Consider the following 20,259-nt stretch of genomic DNA (forward strand, 5'->3'; position numbering starts at 1 on the left):
TATTCCCAGATTTGTAACCTGATTAGTTTCAGGCCATTCACAAAAATCAAGACTGAGTCACTGCTGATTAAGCAAGAAAGGTGATGCAAAATTCCATAAATATCCTCCTCTCTCCATGCAGCCTCAGTGCAGGAAAATATACATTAATTTAGCCGTTAAAATATGCAAAATCCTCTGCCTGGAACAAACATATAATTTTATCTGATGCTTTCTAATGTTTGAAGTGGATAAAATACAGTGTTATAAAAACAAACTTGTGTTCAGGCAGTGTGTTAGGAGAGAAATCAAACTTTTCTCCAGGTGCTTGCTGCAGTTCCCATGGAGTATTTCAGGAATGTCTGGGGAGCAGTGTGGGGTGATCCAGCTCAATTTCTGACGGGTGGAAGTGCAAACACTCAGCGACCTTTACAATTTATTTGGGAATGACAAGGGTAGGAGCACTGGGAATGAGTGGCCAGAAAGAAGCTCTGATTTTTCCTGAATTCTGTGTAATTTGGGGTGTGTTGTGCTGGCAGGGGAGCCCCGTCTGTGAGCTGGCAGCTGAGGGAAGACAACCCCCGGGTGCACGTGAGCGCCTGCCGCGATGTCACCGGGCTGAGCTGCAGCCAGCTCGTCCTCAGGAGAGCCACTGTCAACGACACTGGGTACCTCAGCTGTGCCCTCAACAGCACCCCCGAGCACCAGGCACCTGTGGCCAGGATCTATGTCTTTGTCCAAGGTAAGAATTTTGCTTTTTAAATGGTGTTGGGCCGTGGGAGCTGCGTGAGCTCTCCAATCTCTCCATCCCTCTCCACTGGCCCAGGAGGAAGCAGCAGCTCTGACACTGAACAGACCAAACAGATCTGGCTTTTCATGGCAGGTGGATTTTTATGCCAGCTGAATTCTCAGGCATATGGATGTGAGAACCAGAGGTTGCCCATCCAGTGCAGTTCCAGGATTTCCAAGCTGTCCCATCAGTTTAGTGTCTCAAGTAACAGAGACACTGACTTCCTTAAATATCCTTTCCTTTTAAGACTAAATTCTCCAATTCTAAAGGGTTTTGCTGTCACAGTGCTTTTCCAAGGATGCTCAAGCCCTCTCTCTTTCCCTTCCTCCCAGGCATGGACAGAATTCTTTGTAATTCCTGCCCTCCTACACATTTGTCCTTACATCCATGAGACATTCCTAGCAGAGCTGGGTGACTGCATTGGACATATTTTACTGTAAAAAATGTCCCATTGCTCATTTCTGTTCCCTTTGAGCTGTCTGTACCCCACATCCCAGAATCATTGAGTTCAGATCCAGGAATAAATGGAAGCAGGAACTTCAGAGAAGCGTGGTCCTCCTCTGTGGTTAAGCGAATGCAACCTATGGAAGAATCATTCCAATAATGGGATTTTTTGTTAGAATATTCCCCCCAAATGCTGGGGTTTTTTTTCCAAATCTACTTGACAAACACATTACTAAACACTGAATCATCTTGGATCTTCTGAGCTGGGATTGTGACTCCTCAGATGAAGGAGCTGACTTTTAGTGCCATGAATAGGGGATGACATGAACTCCTCTGGTGCTGGATAGGCTCAGCCTTCGCTTCCCCACAGATACTCATGTGGATGAATTAATTTCATTTTCCTAGTAAAAGCTAAAATGTGGTGCTTTGAATCCTCTTACACAAATGCTGCACAGGCAGTGAGTTTGTCTGATGGTATTTGAAGGGAGCTGCAAACCTTCACCTCCAGAGAACACAGATCTTCCCTGGGCAGCTCTGCCTCAGGGTCTCAGCGTGTTGCCAGTGATTGTGAACCAACACAAGGAGTGATTTCCATCTCCCAGAGGACTCTGTTATGCCCACACAGCTAAATTCAGCTTTTGCACCTCCAGGTGAACACACCTGCTCGATTCATGTGGGTCACACTTTCCTGCCTGTTGAAAACAGTCTCTTTTTACCCTTATCCTGCTTTCCCAGCAAGTTTTCCTCTAATTGGAAATTGGCTTTTTTGGCATTACTTCTTAGTTCCTGAAGTAATTTTTTTTTCTCCCTTTCTATTTCCTTTCTCTGGTTTTTTTTTTTTTTCTCTTGGTGCTCTGGTTGTTTTATCCACCCTGGTTCTTGTGCTGAGCTGTTTCCTTTTCCCATTACACCCAGCTCAGATGCCCCAGGTCCAACACTGTTAACCCAGCCTGTCCCACACTCCAGGAAACTCAATTTTCTGTCCACATTCAGAGCTCTGGCTGCCTACCCAGCCTTTCATTACTCTGTGGCAGGAGCACGTGCAGGAAACATTGTGGATCTTTTGGGACTGCCTGAGCACTTTCCTGAAGAAAATATCCCAAGTTATGAAATGCCTCGCAGGGGGATGCTCTTGGAACAGAGCTGATCTTAAAAAAATGGCAGGATGTCCTCCTGCTTGCCAAGGTTCTCCTGACAAACAGCACAAAATCACCCTCTCAGGTGCACTCTAATTGTGTCCCACGTCCTCCCTGCTCTAAAAACTCTTACTCAGACTCCTGTGCTTGAAAAGCCATGGAAGGAAAAGTGGGTGGAAAATCCTGTGGCTTGTCCCGTGCACCCCAAAGCAGGGCTCTGTCCCAGCAGCTCATCCTGAAGCTGCAGGTTCCTGCTGGGATCTGGGATCTGAGGAAGCTGCTTGGCCCAGTGAAATGGAGATATTTATACCTCAGCATGGATCTGTCCTCAGGGCATGCTCTTCCTGCCATTCATTTCCCCTGGATATTTGTTGGAAGCCATCAGGCTGCCCTGGGGACCAGGAAACTGCTCTGGACTTAAGGACTTCAGAGCCCACCTATGGCTTTCTTCAATATTTAAACATGCCTTTTGAAGGGAATTGCTGTGACAGTGTCTGGGCAGTGCTGAGAAAGCCACCAGCTGTCTCCTGGTGAGGGAACTCACAGATCCTGGCAGTGCCAGGCAGGGGTGAGGCCCAAAGCTCATCTCTGTGGATGTTTTGAGGGGAGAGCAGGTGCTCAGGGGGTGTTTGTGAGGCTGAGTCAGCTGAAGGCACAAAATGTGGAGCCAGCCCCTGAAGGCTGGAGATTCCTTTGAGGTTACAAGCCATTATTGCCAAAAAAGGAAGGGGAATGGTATTTTTCCCTTCATTCCTGGCAGGCTGCTTGACACCGAAATGAGAACATGATTGTGTCGGAAGCCCTGTTCTTGGCCATTATTTCCTGTGCTGGCTCCTGTTTTTCCAGCCTCCCTGGAGGGGTTTGTGAGCTCTGGCAGGACCTGGCACTCCTGGGGTGTGTGTGTGACCCTGGGGACAGGAGAGGTGGCTGCCACCCCTCAGCTGTGCCCAGGCACTGAGGGAGGCCCAGCTCAGGAGCTTCATCCTGCATTAATTGTTCCTGAGGCCTCCTCTGCCTCCCCCTGCAGCTGCGAGTCCCAAGCACCACCATTAAAAAGGAAGATAACTCCTTCTCCTGTCGCCCATCTCCCTGTTGGAAATACAGAGTAGCCCAGGGCTGGAGCAGAAATAGTTGGGAGTTGTTAAATGTGTTAATTCCATGGCAGCTCTGAGGGATAATCCCTGCAGGGAAAGGCAGGGCCTGGCCCACACTGCAGCTCCATGGAAAATGCTGCCACAGCCAGGCAGACACAGCATCTGCTTCCATCTGCCTTCTGCAGTTCCCCTCCGATCAAGGGACACCTCCCTGTGAGGAAAACCCTCATTTATTGCAGCTTTTGGGATCCCTGTGCCAAGGGACGGGGCAGGAGGTGTGAAAATACAGACAGTCCCCCTGACAGTGGTCCCCTCACCCCTCAGTGTGTTATCCACTTTATTCTTATATTAAATCCAAAACACAGCACTGTTCCAGCTAGGAAAAACTATCCCAGACAAAACCAGGTCAGCATTCACCCTTGATTCCATATCTTTTCCACCATGTCAGGTCCCACATCCCACATTTTCCAATGCCCCATTGCCTTTCCTGTCTCACATATACACACAGATCTCCTTCCCAGCACATATAAAATTTAACATGGCTTAGAGAAAGAGGAAAAAAAAAGGACAAATCAAGCAAAGATTCATTCCACCTTCCCAAAGGGCTACCCCAGGCTCCAGTCTAGACAGGAGTCAGGACTTGCAGCTCTCAGCTATTTGAAATAGTGTCAGTGTCAGCAAAGTCAGAGTCCTGGGGGTGTCAGCTGGGAGAGCTCCTGGCTCAGATCCTGCCTCAGCTCCAAGTTCCCCCAGCAGCCCCAGTGTCACAGTAAGGATCTGCTGCACGTTTTGTACCGCTGGCTCAGTGATCAGAGCAAGGAACAGCAGTCCTGCTGCCTCCACCTTGTGTGACTCCAGTGCTGAGGTCACCAGAGCTGGGCACATCCTGCCAAAGAGTGTCTGGAAAAGTTCCTCCAGGTTTCCAGGCTGGGATTCCTGCCCAGCCCCGGTTTGCTCTGCCACAGCTGTAGGGTTAAAAGAGGCACCTCCTCACTGTATGGGGCCAGCAGCATCCTTCAGCATCTTTTATGCAAAGCAAGGCTGTTATTCTATTTCTTGAAATAATTATGGCCATGATAGAGCTGCTTCTCAAATAACTGCTTCAGGAACACCAGTCCCACCTCCTCTGAGTGCAACAGGCACAAGATGCTGTGTGTGAACCCATGAGGGGCTGAGCAAACAGAGTGGATTCCCCAATTATTCCTGCTTGTTCCAGTGGGGCTAGTTTTTAACAAACATTTTAACGGAGAACAATTAAAAAGTGAATATTTTAACAGTGTGTCCCCACCCAGAGCCATCAGCTGCTGGTGTTTTATCACCTCAGTGTGAATGAGGAGAACAGGACTGAGGGGGTCATTTGCTGCTTAGCACTGGTGCTCACAAGAGCACAGGAAACCCACAAAATGCCCCCACAGAAAATTGGAGTTCTGGCTCCTTTTAAAGCTCATCTGGGCACTATGAAGGCACAGCCACACTGCAGTCCTGCCAGGAGTCCAGAGCACGAGGACTGGAAATCAAATTTGAAGCAAGACAGACATTTTTTATGGGAGCACAAGTCCTGCTGAGGCCATTCCAGAGGGAAAAGGGGGATGCATCCAAGCACAGCTTGTCCTGCTGGAGCATCTCCTTGCTGGTCAGCTCCAGGGCAGGGCAGGAGCTCTGCCTTGCTGCTACACAGAGTGAGGAGAGATGGTCCAAGTGCTGCACCAGGGTGGGGTTCCCATCAACCACAGCCCAGGGATGAGCAGCCCCATCGGCTTCGTCCCTTTCCCACCACGAGAAATCTAAAGAGGCTGGAAGTGCATGGAAGAGCCCCTCAGATGAGATCATATTTTTGTTCTGATGTTCTTTGAAGCTGATTTCTGCCTCCTTAATCCTCTTGACAGTTCACAGAGATAATCTGAAAGTGAGAAGCAGAACTGCAATGCTGGGGTGACAGCTTTGGGCTTTGGCTTGCTTTTCCCAAGATATTACCAGTGGGAACAGAACTGGAGCTGCATTTTTCTTTCTTTGAGGCTGCAGACTTGCTGCCAGCCCTGGGCCAGCTGAGACAGGCAGCTGAGCTGTGTGCCCTGCAGATAAAGTCCCGTCCCTGTCCCGCAGCAGCTCTGGGAGGGCTGGCTGCACATCCCAGCTCCGTGTCAGAGCGTGCTGAACACAGGCTGTGCCCAGGGCAGGACCCTCGAGGATTGAGGGCAGCGTCCAAGGGAAAAGCAAGATGCTTTTAGCTCTGAATCAAGGCATTCAGTATCCTCAAATCATGTCCTGAAGGGTCTGACTTGAAAGCAGAGGAGGCTTGTAGGATGAGATGAGTGAGCAGCAGAAGCTCCTGGCACCGGCAGTGACGGCTCCTGGCAGCCCAGCAGGAAGAGAGGATCCCTCCCCATGGATCACGGATTCCTAAATGAAATCCCAAACTCCAGAATCACAAACACTTCCCCCACTGCTTCCTTCCTGGTTTGTATCCACTCAGTGACTGCTAATGGCTGAGCCTTCCCCAAGGTGGGAGACCTGCTCTTAACAGGATTTCAGGTGAAGCTGGAGAATATTTCCCACAAAGTCAAACCTGCCTAAAATCCCGTGGGGGAGTCAGAATTTATAAATTCTTCTGCTGCTTGAAACATAATTCCAGACAAAGCATGGAGGCTTCTTTTTCTTTTTCTGCAGTGTTTTGTTGGGATTTTTTTAAAAATAAATCTTTCCATTTTGCCTTTATTTGCTTGGCAGCGAGAAGCATTTTGCTTCTCCAATTTTTGAAGTTAACACTTTTTAGAGTGATATTTTTTTTCTCTACAAATATTCCTGTGTTTCTAACAGCAATCTCCAGGGGAAGAATGCATTTCATTTGACCAAAACAGAATGCTTCATGTTGACTCAGAATGGCTTCTGGGGATTTTGCAGTCACTCTTGTTTTGCCTAAAGAGAAAATATTCTGCTTTCTGTTTAATCTAAACATTCCACCACCAATTCTTTTCATTGGCCCGCCAATCTGAAAGGTCTTTTATATTCAAAGATCCCGTTTCAAAACAAGTGCCTTTATAGGAGTTAGTGCTGTACCTGGAGGCAGCTTTGATGGGTCACCAGGGGGAATTCAGCAGGCCAGCCTTTCCAAAATGCTCTGCCCAAAGTGGCTCTGCTGTGCTAATGCTGCTATTACTGTAAAGAACAGGTTATAAACCTCCTCTCGGTGGTTTTGACCTTGATGAAGACAAACTTCATGGGGATTATGTCAAAACATGAATTTAAAGAACCTGTGAATCTCTGCCCAGCTTAGGTATGGCTGAGTGAAGAAAATAAATGGAGAGGGCGAGAGAATTCTCTTTATCTGGAACAAAGCGAGGGGCAAAATGAGAATGTTCAGGAATTTCACGGACATGAAGAGCCGTGAATGGCTGTCCTCAAAGGCCATTTAGTGCTCATCATCCTCGTGGGCTGACAGCACCTGAAGGGAGAGGAGATGTCAGCTCCGGGGCTTGGGGTGTGAGACAAACACCACGAGACAAATCGCTGTCACGGTGTGGGAGACACGGGAAGAATGAAAAAAAACCCCAAAATCCTGTATAAAATCCTGTGTGTGTGTGTGTGTGTGTGTGTGTCAGGAGGAGGTTTCAGAGGCACAGGCAGAGAAATAAAGAGCTGTAGGAGAGATTGAATCTACAACATGAGAGGTTTAAATCCCTCAGCTTCAGGCAGGACGGAGCTGTGATGCCTCTGAGAGGGGGATACCAGTGGAGAGCCCCTGGAGAGAGGGCCCTGTCCTACAGGTGACACTGAACAAAGAGCAGGTGTCACAGGGACTCCTGGACCTGTGTCCTGAATCTGGGTCCTGGACCTGGGTCCTGGGTCCATATCCTGGATCAGTATTCCAGACCTGTGTCCTGGACCTGGGTCCTGGATCTGTGTCCTGAATCTGGGTCCTGGATCTGTGTCCTGGACCTGGGTCCATATCCTGGATCTGTATTCCAGACCTGTGTCCTGGACCTGTGTCCTGAATCTAGGTCCTGGATCTGTGTCCTAGGTCTGTATCCTGGTTCCATATTCCAGACCTGTGTCACAGACCTGTGTCCTGGATGTGTATTCCAGACCTGTGTCCTGGATCCATAGCCTGGATTTGTGTCCTGGACCTGTGTCCTGGATCCATATTCCAGACCTGTGTCCCAGACCTGTGTCCTGGATCCATATCCTGGATCCATATTCCAGACCTGTGTCCCAGTCCTGTGTCCTGGATCCATGTCCTGGACCTGTGTCCCAGACCTGTGTCCTGGATCCATATCCTGGTTCCATATTCCAGACCTGTGTCCTGGATCCATATCCTGGATCCATATTCCAGACCTGTGTCCCAGTCCTGTGTCCTGGATCCATGTCCTGGACCTGTGTCCCAGACCTGTGTCCTGGATCCATATCCTGGTTCCATATTCCAGACCTGTGTCCTGGATTCATGTCCTGGATCCATATCCTGGATGTGTATTCCAGACCTGTGTCCCAGACCTGTGTCCTGGACCTGTGTCCCAGACCTGTGTCCTGGATCCATGTCCTGGATCCATATTCCAGACCTGTGTCCCAGACCTGTGTCCTGGATCCATATCCTGGATCCATATTCCAGACCTGTGTCCCAGACCTGTGTCCTGGATCCATGTCCTGGACCTGTGTCCCACAGCTGCTGTGGAGCTGTGAGGGGACAGCTGAGATTGCACAGATGAACTGGAAGGCCCAAAGCTCATCCCAAGCAGCAATTAATCTCCTCCTGGACGAGCATCCAAACATGAAGGGCTTTGCTGCCTGCAGGAAAACAATGTTCCCGTTGACCTTTGGGTTGCTTTTGTGTGTTCTGTGCTTGCTGTCCCTGGGGTTGGACAGTCCCTTCCCTCCCTGTGCCGCTGCCACGGCTTCCTTGGCCGTGCTTTTTGTGTTCCCTCCCAACACCCTGGCCTGCCTGAGCTTCCTGCAAACTTCCACTGACCTGGGGAGCCAGACATGCAGTCTGAGAGCCAGGGGAAGGGGCCTTTCCCTCGCCTCCCAGCTGGGGCTGCAGCTGATAAATCCCCAGCGAGCTTCAGCTCTTGTCTCTCCTCACATGCAAGGAGCCCGCAGTAAATCACACTTGTTAATTATCCGCTGGGAATTGCTGGGTGTTTCTTTCTGGGTGAGATTCATAGAGCATTTCACCTTCCCAGCTCGGGAGGAACAGATGTGCCAAGCTACAGGGAAATATTCTGTTCTCATCAAGGGTTTCTTTGCTGAGGAATTTCCCCCCAGAGTTCAGTGCTGGTGACTGTGGAGAGGACAACACCTGCATTTCCCATGCCACAGCTCTCCAGATTGCAACACTTGAGTGCAATTGATTTACACCACCTGGAACTGGACATCTTCCAGGCTGAGGTTATCATTTTGAAAGAAAAGTGACCCTGTCCCTTTTGTTTCAAGAAGTTCTGTCTCTGAGAGAGTTTTTTACAAGGAGTTAACTGATTGCTGGTGGACTGGAGGTGGTGAGCATGGTTGGAAAGCTGGCAGTGACACTCCTGATGTTCCAGCAGATCATTTTTCCACGCCACCATCAGTGTGAACTACTGAGGGGTTTCAGGAAAGATCCATTTTTTTTTTGCCTGCACAAACCATAACAGAGGTATCAGCTGGCAGTTGATTAGCTCAGAACTTATCCCTTGTCATTCTGTTAAGCTCCAAAGCTGGGCCACTTTAAATTTCCTTATCTGCCAAGTGAGCAGTCTGGAAAGTGCTGGAAAGCCTCTCCTTCCCAATAGCACTGCCTTGCTCCTGCTTAGGAGGGGATTTGGAGCGGCTGGAGAGGGACACACAAGGTTTGAGCTCTTCTCAGTGTGCTGGGGCTCTTTAGTGCTTGATGACTGAGATACTTGAGGCTGTCCCATCCCTGGAAGTGTCCAAGGCCAGGCTGGATGGAGCTTGGAGCAAGCTGGGATGGTGGGAGGTGTCCCTGCCCATGGCAGGGGTGGCACTGGATGGGCTTTAAGGTTCCAACCCAAACCATTCTGGGATTCTATGACATCGTTTTCTTCCTTTTGCATGGAGTTCTACAGTTAGGGAGGGAAACAAAGGCTCCCTGGCCTCAGGGACAGACCCAGGTGCTCGACCTTCCCCTGCAGCTGGCCCTGTCACTGCAAGGTCACTGTCCCCCGATGGCCAAAGTGCAGCCCTCACCTCCTGGATGGGGCTCTCATGTCAAACCTGCTGCAGGACAGCTCTGCAAGCTGCTGCCCCAGCAGCACCCTCCCTCCAGGAGCTGAAATCACAGCATGTTCCAGGTTGGAAGGGATCCCCAAGGATCACAGAGTCCAGCTCTTAAACAGAAATCAAAACCACAACCTTGGCTTTATTAGCACCCTGCTCTGACCAACTGGGCTAATCCCAGGGCTCCCACAGGTATCCATGTGCAAATATCCCACCTGCAAATATCCCACCCACGGATATCCCATCCACAGGTATCCAACTGCAAATATCCCACCCACAGGTATCCCACCCACAGGTATCCACCCACAAATATCCCACCCACAGGTATTCACCCACAAATATCCATCCACAGATATCCCACCCACAGGTATCCACCCACAAATATCCACTCACAAATATCCCACACATAGATATCCACCCACAGGTTTCCCCACCTGTTTAAGAGCTCTGATATTGCAGATGGAAACAGAGAGGGAGAAGCCCTTTCACGGGCAGAGTAAGGGTATAAACTGGACAAATTACTGAGATAACACAAATCACAGAGATAACACAAATCACTGAGATAACACAAATTACTGAGATAACACAAATCACAGAAATAACACAAATCACAGCCATCTGCTCTAGGACACCCCAACTGTCTTAGCAAAGCAAAGGGGAGAACCCATAAAATAGAAAACCTTTTTCTCTTTATCTTTTTTAAAACACGGTGAGAATGATGCCCAGGAGACCCAACACCCACGAGTGATTAACAATCACCACAGCTGGAGCCATTCTTTCCTTTTCCCCATCTTTATCACCCAGAAACTGCCTCTTGCTGCTGTTAAGTGCACTGTGATTTTAAGATACCATCAATATTTCAAAGATTGATGGTAGAAGGCCAGATTTATCTAGTTTGGCTTCCAGTTCAGTTTGTAGCTTATCTGGGGTAGTTTATCTGCAGCCCCTGGTTGGACATGTGGCAATTCAGGAGCAGGCTGCTATTAAAAATCAATTAGGACTGAAATACAGCTTCTGTCACACACCCTGTAAATCCCTGCTTCCCTTCCCATTAGGTGAATCAATAGCACCATACCTGTCCTGTTTGCAGCTGGGAAAAGGTAGATTAATTTTAGGTCTCTTGTGAATCTGAAATATTTGGTAGAGATGAGTCTTGAAGTTTGGGAAAGATAGTGGAGAATGGAGTTAAATAAATATGTTTTTTACCTGAACAGGAAATATTTTTGAGCCATTTTATTCTGTTTTGACTAAGATGCATCAATCGTTGCACAGTTCAATATTTTTCCTACATTTTAGGATTATTTCATATTTGTTTAGCTGCCTTCTCTTAATTTATGTTACTTCTTAAACAAACAGTGCTATTCTGAAAATCTCTAAAAATACTGGCAGAAATAGTTTTAAATTCAGTGCTTCCATCTTTTCAGTCAAAATCTGATCCTGAATTGTGTATAATTTGGTATCAGGAAGCTCCTTTTTTCCCCCAGCAAATTTCCTCTTGACCTGTATCTTTATCCATCCATCCTACACCCTTTTCCATCCATTCCATACCTTTGTCCATCCCCTGTCACGTGGCACATCCCTTGTTCCTTCCTTTTCTCCACAGGACAAGAAATAATTGTGATTGCATTTCCCCTGACACCTTTTTGCACTTTGTTGCAAATACACACAAAAATCTACTTTCTCTGCTTTTTCCTATCACAAATAATTACCCAGTGTCTTCTTTTAAGTAGAATAAAAATAAAAATATTGTCACATTTGATACCTCCCAGTGTGGTTCAACTGGAGAGCAAGACTGCAGAGGGATTAAGCTGCAGGGATAAACACTAAACACATTTTCATAATGTGACCCAACAGGAGAATTTAGCATTTTTGGGAAAGTGCACGAGACACTGGACTGAATATAAACATTTCCTATTTGTTCTGGGGCTTGGACCAAGCTACAAAGTTGTGGTTCAAAGATCAGGTTTCTCTGCTCAAGGCTTGATTAAAACCAGGGCCTGCCTGGCCAGAAAGTTCAGATGTGTATCTGAAACTTCCCAAATGTGGGGAGATTAGAGATCTAATGTTTTAATTCTAATTAATCTCTCTCACATAGCGTTTCCTGCAATGCCCTTACGCCAAAGCACAGCCAGAATAAACCAGTGATGTGGAAGAAAAGCTGGCATAAAAAACAGCACTAGAAATAAGAGAAATCATCAAGATTTGGGGTCTTTATGTGCCTTGGCTCCAGTGCTCGTGCTCAGCCCCTCATCCCAAGTCCACACACGAATCCCAGTTCTCTGGCCCTTGCAGAATTCCCCGAGTGCCTTCTGTAAAACACCACCATCACCTCCCACGTGGCCTTTCTGGCACACACACCGCTCCAGCCAACACTTGCTCTCCTCCTGATGAAGCCCATGGTTTGTTTTGTCTGCTGAGGACAAAACTCCCAGTTCTCAGAGCTAAAATGAAGCTCCAAACCCCACAAAAGGCAGCAGGGTCACTCTGCTGTGTCCACCCCTGCCTTGGTGTGGTTGGGAGTGAAACTGGGGTGGGTTGTGGAGCAGAGGAGCTCCAGCTCTGCGCTGAGCTGATTCTCTGAGGGTTAATTCCAGGTGACAGCACTTGGGTATTTCCCTGGCAATCCTTAAGCAAAGGCTGCCATCAGTCAAGAAATGCCTGTGGATGTCCCCAGCTGAAGGACAGGAGGGCTCCAAAGGCCCAGAAGTATCTTGGCACCTTGAGCTGGTAATCCATGAAGTTTTTCACGTCTCTGCACAGAAATGTGCCGTTCTGGGGAATTTCTGGATGAATGTGGGGCTAAATCCAAGGAATTGGTCATTGGCTGGAATCCCTGTGTGACCGTGGCAGGATGTCACTGGATGTCCTGACTCCAAGGGAGCCTTTCTGGGCAGTTCAGTGCTCACACTGCTGTGCCCTTCCCGTGACTGAGCAGTTTTCCAAATCTTTCTTCTCCCTGCAGACTACAGGAATCCATTTGTGGAGATGTACTCGGAGCACCCTGACATCATCTACATCGTGGATGACAGGAAAACAGTGGTGATCCCCTGCCGGGTCACCTCGCCAGACATCAAACCCAAACTCACCCAGGTAAGAGATGGCTCCAGACAAGCTCAGTTCAAGGTCTCGGCTGCCAACAAAGTGGGGAAAACCACAAATTTAGATGCATTATGCTGGGGAAGTTCCATAAAAAATAGCAAAGACACTGAAAATCCAGAAACATGAACCTGTTTGTGCAGTGTGTTACTGTTGAACTGGGTAAAAAGATTTTTTGGGGGATTGGGCTGAGTTTATCACATGTTTTTTTTTTATGTTGTGGCTTGGTGTTCCTCCATAAATTGGCAGAGGTAGATGACAAAGCACTATTTTCCTTCAAAATTCTTTGTGTAGCACCCATCTCTCTCTGAAAGGTTCTCTTTGAACCTCCTCAGAACAACTGTCCATTTTTTCTCCATTTCATCAATTCAAACCAATTTTCAGCCTTGGGAATAGATGGCTCCAGCATCCATCCCTTTGGCAGCAGTTACACCTGAATTCAAGGTTACAGCACAGTCTGTGCAGGCCAAGGCTGTTTGGGATAATAAAAATGGAAATTTAAGATCTGGGCCCTGATCAGTCAATGGAGTCACTCATTTAAAGGCTTCAGAACCGGCCTCCAGAGTAGCCTGTCATGGAGTGAAGAGCAGGACAGACTTCTCCTGGCTCCAATCCTGCATTTAACATCAGGAATTCTGTGCCTTTCCATTCCCCTGCCAGCCTGCCAGCTCAGGAAACCCTAAAGAGAACAGCAGCTCATCCTGTGCCCCTTTTCCAGCCTGTTCTGGAGGGGCTGTGAGGGATGAGGCTGCTGTGGATATGGCAGAGAGGGGTCTGAGCACCTCTGCTCCTCGTGGCAGTTCCATGCCTTAGATGTCCCCTTTCCCTGGGAAATAGCACATGGAATCACAAGGACTGGGACAGGGCTCCAGCTCCTGCTGGGACCCATGGCACATTCCCAGTAGAGGTGCAGAGGGACTGCAGGAGCTTTATTGCTTTGGAGATCTCTATTTTTAAATTTCATCAGCAGGGATTAAAGTGGGGAAGGAGGCTCCTCTCCAGTTTTCTTCTTAGGCTGGATAAGTGTTACCACCTTCCCTCCTAGGCTTTAAAAATGAAACATCCCTGCCTGATTTGACACCAAATCCACCGAATTCATGGCTGGAGCAGTGCTGGCACCATCAGGGTGGCCTCGGAATTCCCATCTCCACATTTATTCCCTCACTGATGGACAGCCCTGCTCTTCTTGCTTCCCAGCCAAATTCCCGGTCATTTCACCAAACACAAACTGCATCCCAGCAGCTGGAATGAAATCTCCACTGAAATCTCTCCCACAAAAAGTTGTTGCCAGAAGATTTCCCCCTCCAGGGCTGAGCAGCTGGGGCTCGGGGCAGGGAGGCAGAGGTTGGGCACAGCTTCCAACAGCATCCCAAAGGGATGTGGTGCCTTGGGAAGCTCCAGCCAAGGATGGCACCACTGGCTTGGCCCTGGCTGGGAATCCCACTGATGCCTTGCAGTGGCTGCCTAGAACAGAGGCCAGGCAAAGTAAAGAGAATAAAGTGGGGATTTATTAAAGGCCTTCAAACAGGTTCACCTTGGGCAGTCAGAAGCCTCTGGGGATCCACCCAACATGGACGATGGACACGAGTTTTTCAGACAATTAGAAATTTGGTCCAGTTATGTTACCGCTGAAGGTGAACAGATCACACGGACACAGGTCGAGGTGTGGTGAAGAGAAGAGAGAGATTTATTTTTCCCTCCAGGATTTATAGGCTCCTGACCACAGCCAGGGATTGGATGGTCAGGATAACACTTTCTCACTGCACTGGCCATGAGAGATGTCCATCACAAGATGTGTAACAGAAAGAATGTACACATATCTATGTTTACAGTTACTGTCCTGGGAAAGTCCTTAGAAAACCATGTCAGCAAGCTCAGAAGCTGAGTTTTCAGGGCGACACAGTTACATATCAGGGGTTAATCCTCCAATTACAGCTTCAGGTAATAAAGTCATATTCCCCCAGTTTGCTCCCTTCCAACTCACTTCTGTCAATACTTTTTGGGCCCTGAGGCAGTAGAGGGTACTCAGATTTCAGGCCTAGAGGAATTGAGGCAGTAGAGCATCCGTGGATTTCAGGCCTAGAGGAATTGTTTTGTCTGACCAAAATGTGAAGAGAATTACCTGACACACTGCATGGAGTTTGGAGTTCTACACTCACGCAGTACAGGGTTTGAAAGATAGAAAAGCTGAAATCCTACGGCACCGCCAGAGCACCGAGGCGGCGGCTCCCGCGCCAGGAGGAAACGGGGCAGGAGAGGGGCGGAGGTGAGCGTGGGGGAGGAGAGGTGAACGAGGCCATCAGACTAATTTAGAACATCCTCTCCTTCCAAATTTAATCTCCAGGAGACAACTGGAGAGGGAGGACAACACTTCAAAGGGAGGAAAGCCGCTGTGATTTCCTTCGAGCAGCATTGACGCTTTTTTTGTTTGATTGTTTAAATAGGTATTTGTGAATATTTGATGATGTTTAATCTGTGTGTGGTGTTGAAAAGGGCCTCCTGAGCAGGGTTATTTTTTCTTCTCCCTTCCCCCAGGCTTTGGGGAGTAGAGCTGCCAAACCCTGAAGTTCAGCTTTATCACGTTTTATTATTCTTGTGGAAAATGGACTCTTTGCCACCGTAAATTAAGTTCCTTATGTTACCATTATACTTTAAAATCACTGCTCTCTCTTTAAACATGTTCAGAGAAAGGTACCTCTTGCTTGTACTGAGGAGATCCCAGCTATCTCAAGGTATCATCTTTGTTATTAACAAACTCATGCTAAGACACACAACTCAGGCTTTTAATTTTGCATAACGTGATTTTAATTCGGGGCAAAAAGAGCTTTTTCAGTCATGTCACATCTGTTTAGTCACTAATCTGGTTCAGTGTGCATTTGCCACTTCCAGCTTTGACCTTCTTGAGTGCTAAAGCATGATTAAGCCTCAGGTTTCAGACCTCTTTCTGTAATTTTTCCTATTTTTCCTCACGGTTCTAAACAGAGATGCCACAGCTTGATTATTTCAAAAGCATTTACAAGAAATCCTCATTTCTTACTGCTGTCAGAAGAGATGCTGCTCCAAAAGACAGCGACTGTCTGGCTGTCCCCCTTTCCCATGCAGCATCACCAACTCCTCAATCAGAATTCCTTTGGGTTTCCATGCTGGAATTGTAACAATTGACCCAAACCAAGGCCACCCCGGTCACTCGTGTGTCCAGAGCCCCAGGCTGCAAGCTGTGTGGGACAGGAGGATTGTTTAAACTCAATCCAATTTCAGCTGCCCTGCCAAACCAGGGTCCTGACAGCTGGGACACAAACAGGAGCTGTACACAACAGGAATAGGAACAAAACAGTTCCACTGGGGTGAAATTCCTGCTTTCAGCCCCCTACTTAGCTCCCAAAGTTAAATCAGGCTCTCTCTGAAAAGGAAAACCTCCCCTCGCCTCACCTTTGAGCAGCCAGGATATGAGGATGAGGAGGGAGAAGCACAAAATTAAATAAAGTTAATCATCATGAGATAACTGCAGGCATACTGAGGTTTGCCCAAACCTTTCATTCTTTGGGCAGAAGTGATCTCAACACTCCCAAAGAGCATCCTCAGTCCTGAAGAGCCTCCTCCTGCTGGGAAAACCAGAGCTACCTGTGCAAACACCTGAAATGGGGAATTTCAGGGAGCTCTTTTAATTTCTTTTCATTTTAATTTTAATTTAGTTCTTTGGTACATTATGATCCAGGATTTTTAAAATTTTTGGAGAGTAAATTACATTCCCTCCAGCAAATAGAGGATTTCCCTGTGTGTTAATAATAGCATTAAACTGATTATTCCCCCCAACAAAAGCCAAGCTGCTTGGCACTGCTGTTGTCCAGGGGTAGAAGAGGAGTTCACTCTCATTAAATGAATTTTTGCTCTAGTTTATTTTCCACATTTGCCCTTTCTATTCTCACTTCTTCCTCATAAGCAGAATTGAGAGTGTTTTTTCAAGAATCCCAGAATTTTTGAATTTAGGACAAAAAGTGCCTTAGTCCCTTTATTTCTGTGATTTACACTCTTAAGTCACCCAGGCTGCTTCCAAGGAAATCCATGGGGTGCTCTGAGAGTGTCTCCCCACTTTCTGTGGGATAGAGAGAAACTGGGGAGTGCCCACAGACCAGAGCTTGTAGATAACCACAGACAGGTGAGTTAGTGAATGATTCTGATTTTGGGAGAGTCTCACTGCACACACATTTTTAAAGCACAATGAGGAAAATGGGAGGAAGCACCTCCAAACAGATCACCCCACAAAATTCGTATCAAGATGGGCATCATGATTTCCAGAGGAGGGATGAGGGAAATGGGTCCCACACATGGGATCCTGAACTGGATCAACCCAAGTGTTGAGTTTTGACACTCCTGTCTTAGGGAGGGTTTTTGTGTTCCCTTGCAGTACCCTTCCTCTGCACAGATCAGCTTCAAGAAGATGTCCTGGGACCCCAAGAGAGGCTTTGTCATCCCCTCCCACTCCTTCGTGCCCTCCGGGATCCTCACATGCTCAGCGCACATCAATGGCAGCGTCTTCAACTCCTACTACATGGCCCAGAGACTGGGTGAGTGCCCAGGGAGCTCCACTGGGAGCTCCTGCCTGTCTTAGCCTCTCTTAGATCTGATAGATCTCCCTGGGCTGCATCTGTAGCAAGTCCAAGCTGGAATGTTAAAAGTAAACTCCTTTTTCTTTTTTTTTTCCTCCCTATTCAATAGAACTTGGACTGGCGCCACTCCTGGTTTTGAAAAAAGACCAAGTGCTGAGGTGGTACAAAACAGGAGTGTTTTATTCAAACCCCACCAAGGCTTTGTTTGCTTGGATTGAGCTGTATTTACATTAAAACAACTGCTGGTTCAGGACAAAGCAAACAGCAGCTTTCTTTTTGCTTCTGGTCATTAACCACGATGTGATTGTCGTATAAAAACCTCACTACACTGCTAATTCACACCTTTGCTTTTTATAGATTTTCTCTTGGTGATTTACTACATCATATCCCTTAGATTTACAGCTGAGCTTCAGCTCATAATTAAAATCTGAATTTGAAGCAACCAAACATTAAATTTTTGAGTGCTGGGCATTTATATGAAACCAATTAGAATTTATTTTTCTTTTGTTTTCCATGTATGTTCTTTATCCCCTCATATATCTTCTATTTACTTGGACTTCATTCCCATTAGCTCATGGCATCCTTCTTTACAATCAGCACTCAGCTTTGAACAACAGGCTTGTAAATTTGTGTGGCAGCCAAATAAAAGTCCTGTAAATCTCTCTTTTTCTCCTTTTTTTTTTCCCGCTTGGAGTAATTTTTTATTAAAATCATGAATGCAAACCTACAAACCCTCTTAGGCCATCCCTGTGCAGCTCAAAAGGACTCAGGAAATCCCTTTCTGTCATGTGTTACCCTCACTGGTCAGGTGTGGTTTTGGTACTGGGCCCCAAAATGATGGAAGTTCAGAGCTGATGTATTTAAGGATTGATAAATGTGTGACAGCAAGATTTGGGGATCCCATTCAGGGATTGGGGGATCCCATTTAGGGATTAAGGAATCCCATTAAGGGATTGAGGGATCCCATTTAGGAATTGAGGGATCCCATTTGGAGATCCCATTCAAGGATTTGGGGATCCCATTTGGGGATTTGGGATGCCATTCAGGGATTGGGGGATCCCATTTGGGGATCCCATTCAAGGATTTGGAGATCCCATTCAGGGAATGGGGGATCCCGTTCAGGAAGGAAGGGGAGCTGGGCAGGAGACAGAAGAAGAAACTATCTCATGTCCAACCAGAGTGGATCCTCTCATTCTGAGGCCCTCAAAAGGAGGAGTCAGCTTTGGGAACTCTTTTCTGTGGAGCTGATGAGAGGTTTGGAGCCGTGGCACACGGAGGAGTGGCCGTTCCTGACTGTCCATGGGATCAGGGATCCGCTGGGGGATCCCAGACTGCTGCAGAGAGTGCTGCTGGTCACAGCTTTGCCTCTTCCATTGCAGAGGGCAGGATACAGAACCTGGCTCTGAAGGCAAGTGCCAAAAAGCTGCTGGTTGGAGAAACTCTCAAGCTGGAGTGCAAAGCAGAGACCTTCATCAATGGGCGCATCGAGTTCGTCTGGACGTGTCCCCGTGGCACGGTGAGTGCATGGAATTCCTGAATTCCTCCTCCTCCCAAAATCCACAGGGCTGACAAAACCTAACTGTTAATTATTCTGAAATTATCCAACCGTTTATAAACCTATCATGGATTGAACTTTGTGTTTGGATGAATCTAAAACTTCTCTGCCCTCCTTGAACCTGCAGATTAAACTGCAAACGTGACTAAATAAACCCTGGCAAGAGAAGCCAGGAGTGTTTTCTTCTTTTTGGGAAGAAAAACTCCTTCATTCCTTCTGTCCTGGCTGTCTCACAGTGACAAGCCTCAACTGCAGGTTGTAAGCTGTCAATCTCCCCATCTATTTTGGTATTTCTGAAGTAGGAAAAAGCAAAGGAAAACACAACTGAACCTGTGGAAATCGTCCCCAAAGAATGAAATGTAAATTCTGAGTCTTTCTGTGGATGCAATACAAAAGTGCCAAATTTGAAGTAGAAATAAATAAGAGACTGAACACTTGAGGTACCAAACCCTCTCACTTCTCCTAAAAAAAAACAAATCAGAGTGGGATCATTTCCCAAATCAGTTCATTTGTGTGAGATTCTACTCCTGGGTCTTTTTGGTGCTGAGAATTAAAATAATTGTTGATTTTTTTTCTTTCTAGTTCAGCAAAATACACATTGTAAAGAAGCATCTAAGCCTTTTGGAAAGGTGTAAAATGTGATTCCTAAAAACTGATTAATTTTTATTTGCTTCCTTTAAACAGAAAGAATGTCTGAGTTTGTTTCAGTGAGGAAATAACAGCAAATAGAATTTATAGAGGTCCAAGCACAACAGTGTTACTGAATTTGGTTTCTTGAGCCCCATATGGTGGAAAAGATATGTTTTCCTATGAACTCTCCTCATATTTCTAACATTATAAATGTAAAACTTCTTGGCCAAATCTCTGGGATCAAAAATCCTATCGGAAGCGATAATGCTTTCTAAAATTCCCCAGGAATTTGTATTGGCACTTGGCTGTCATAATATATTACATTTCTGCCATAATACATTTCTTTTAGAAAGCAGGAGGTTTTTAATACAGAAAAAATACTGACTGTGACCAAAATAAATTAAAAAAACCTTCAAAACCAAACCTTTGGGGCACAGCTCTGACCCTGCAGCAGTTTAACCCTGAGATCCTTGGGATCTGGTCCTGGAGAAGGGCTGGGATGCATCCCCTGTTTACCTGCCCAGAATTCAGTACAAAGTTCTACATTTCCACTCTGCTTCTCTCTCTTATTCAACTTGATAATGAAACTTCACATAAGAGCTCTTCCTGCTGATCTGCCTTTTATATTATTTATTTCAGCCATGGGGAGATGTGATGGTTTTGATACAAATCCCTGCTTTCCCTTCCTGGCAGCCTTGGAAAGGCTGAACACAATAATCTGGTTTAT

The 20,259-nt window shown here is 46.9% G+C and overlaps 1 protein-coding gene across 2 annotated transcripts in view; it reads left to right on the forward strand.

Annotated features, from left to right (window-relative positions):
* The window catches only part of LOC131583792 (vascular endothelial growth factor receptor kdr-like), a 126,639-nt gene that overhangs the window by 36,204 nt on the left and 70,176 nt on the right, over positions 1–20,259 (forward strand). For both annotated transcript variants that reach the window (XM_058848250.1, XM_058848251.1), the window contains exons 3-6: positions 516–718; positions 12,607–12,734; positions 17,146–17,305; positions 18,727–18,863. In XM_058848250.1, the coding sequence (XP_058704233.1) occupies positions 516–718; positions 12,607–12,734; positions 17,146–17,305; positions 18,727–18,863 (628 nt within the window). The remainder of the gene's footprint in view (positions 1–515; positions 719–12,606; positions 12,735–17,145; positions 17,306–18,726; positions 18,864–20,259) is intronic.

Source organism: Poecile atricapillus, chromosome 12 (genome assembly GCF_030490865.1).
Source record: "Poecile atricapillus isolate bPoeAtr1 chromosome 12, bPoeAtr1.hap1, whole genome shotgun sequence".
Taxonomy (NCBI): Eukaryota; Metazoa; Chordata; class Aves; order Passeriformes; family Paridae; genus Poecile; species Poecile atricapillus.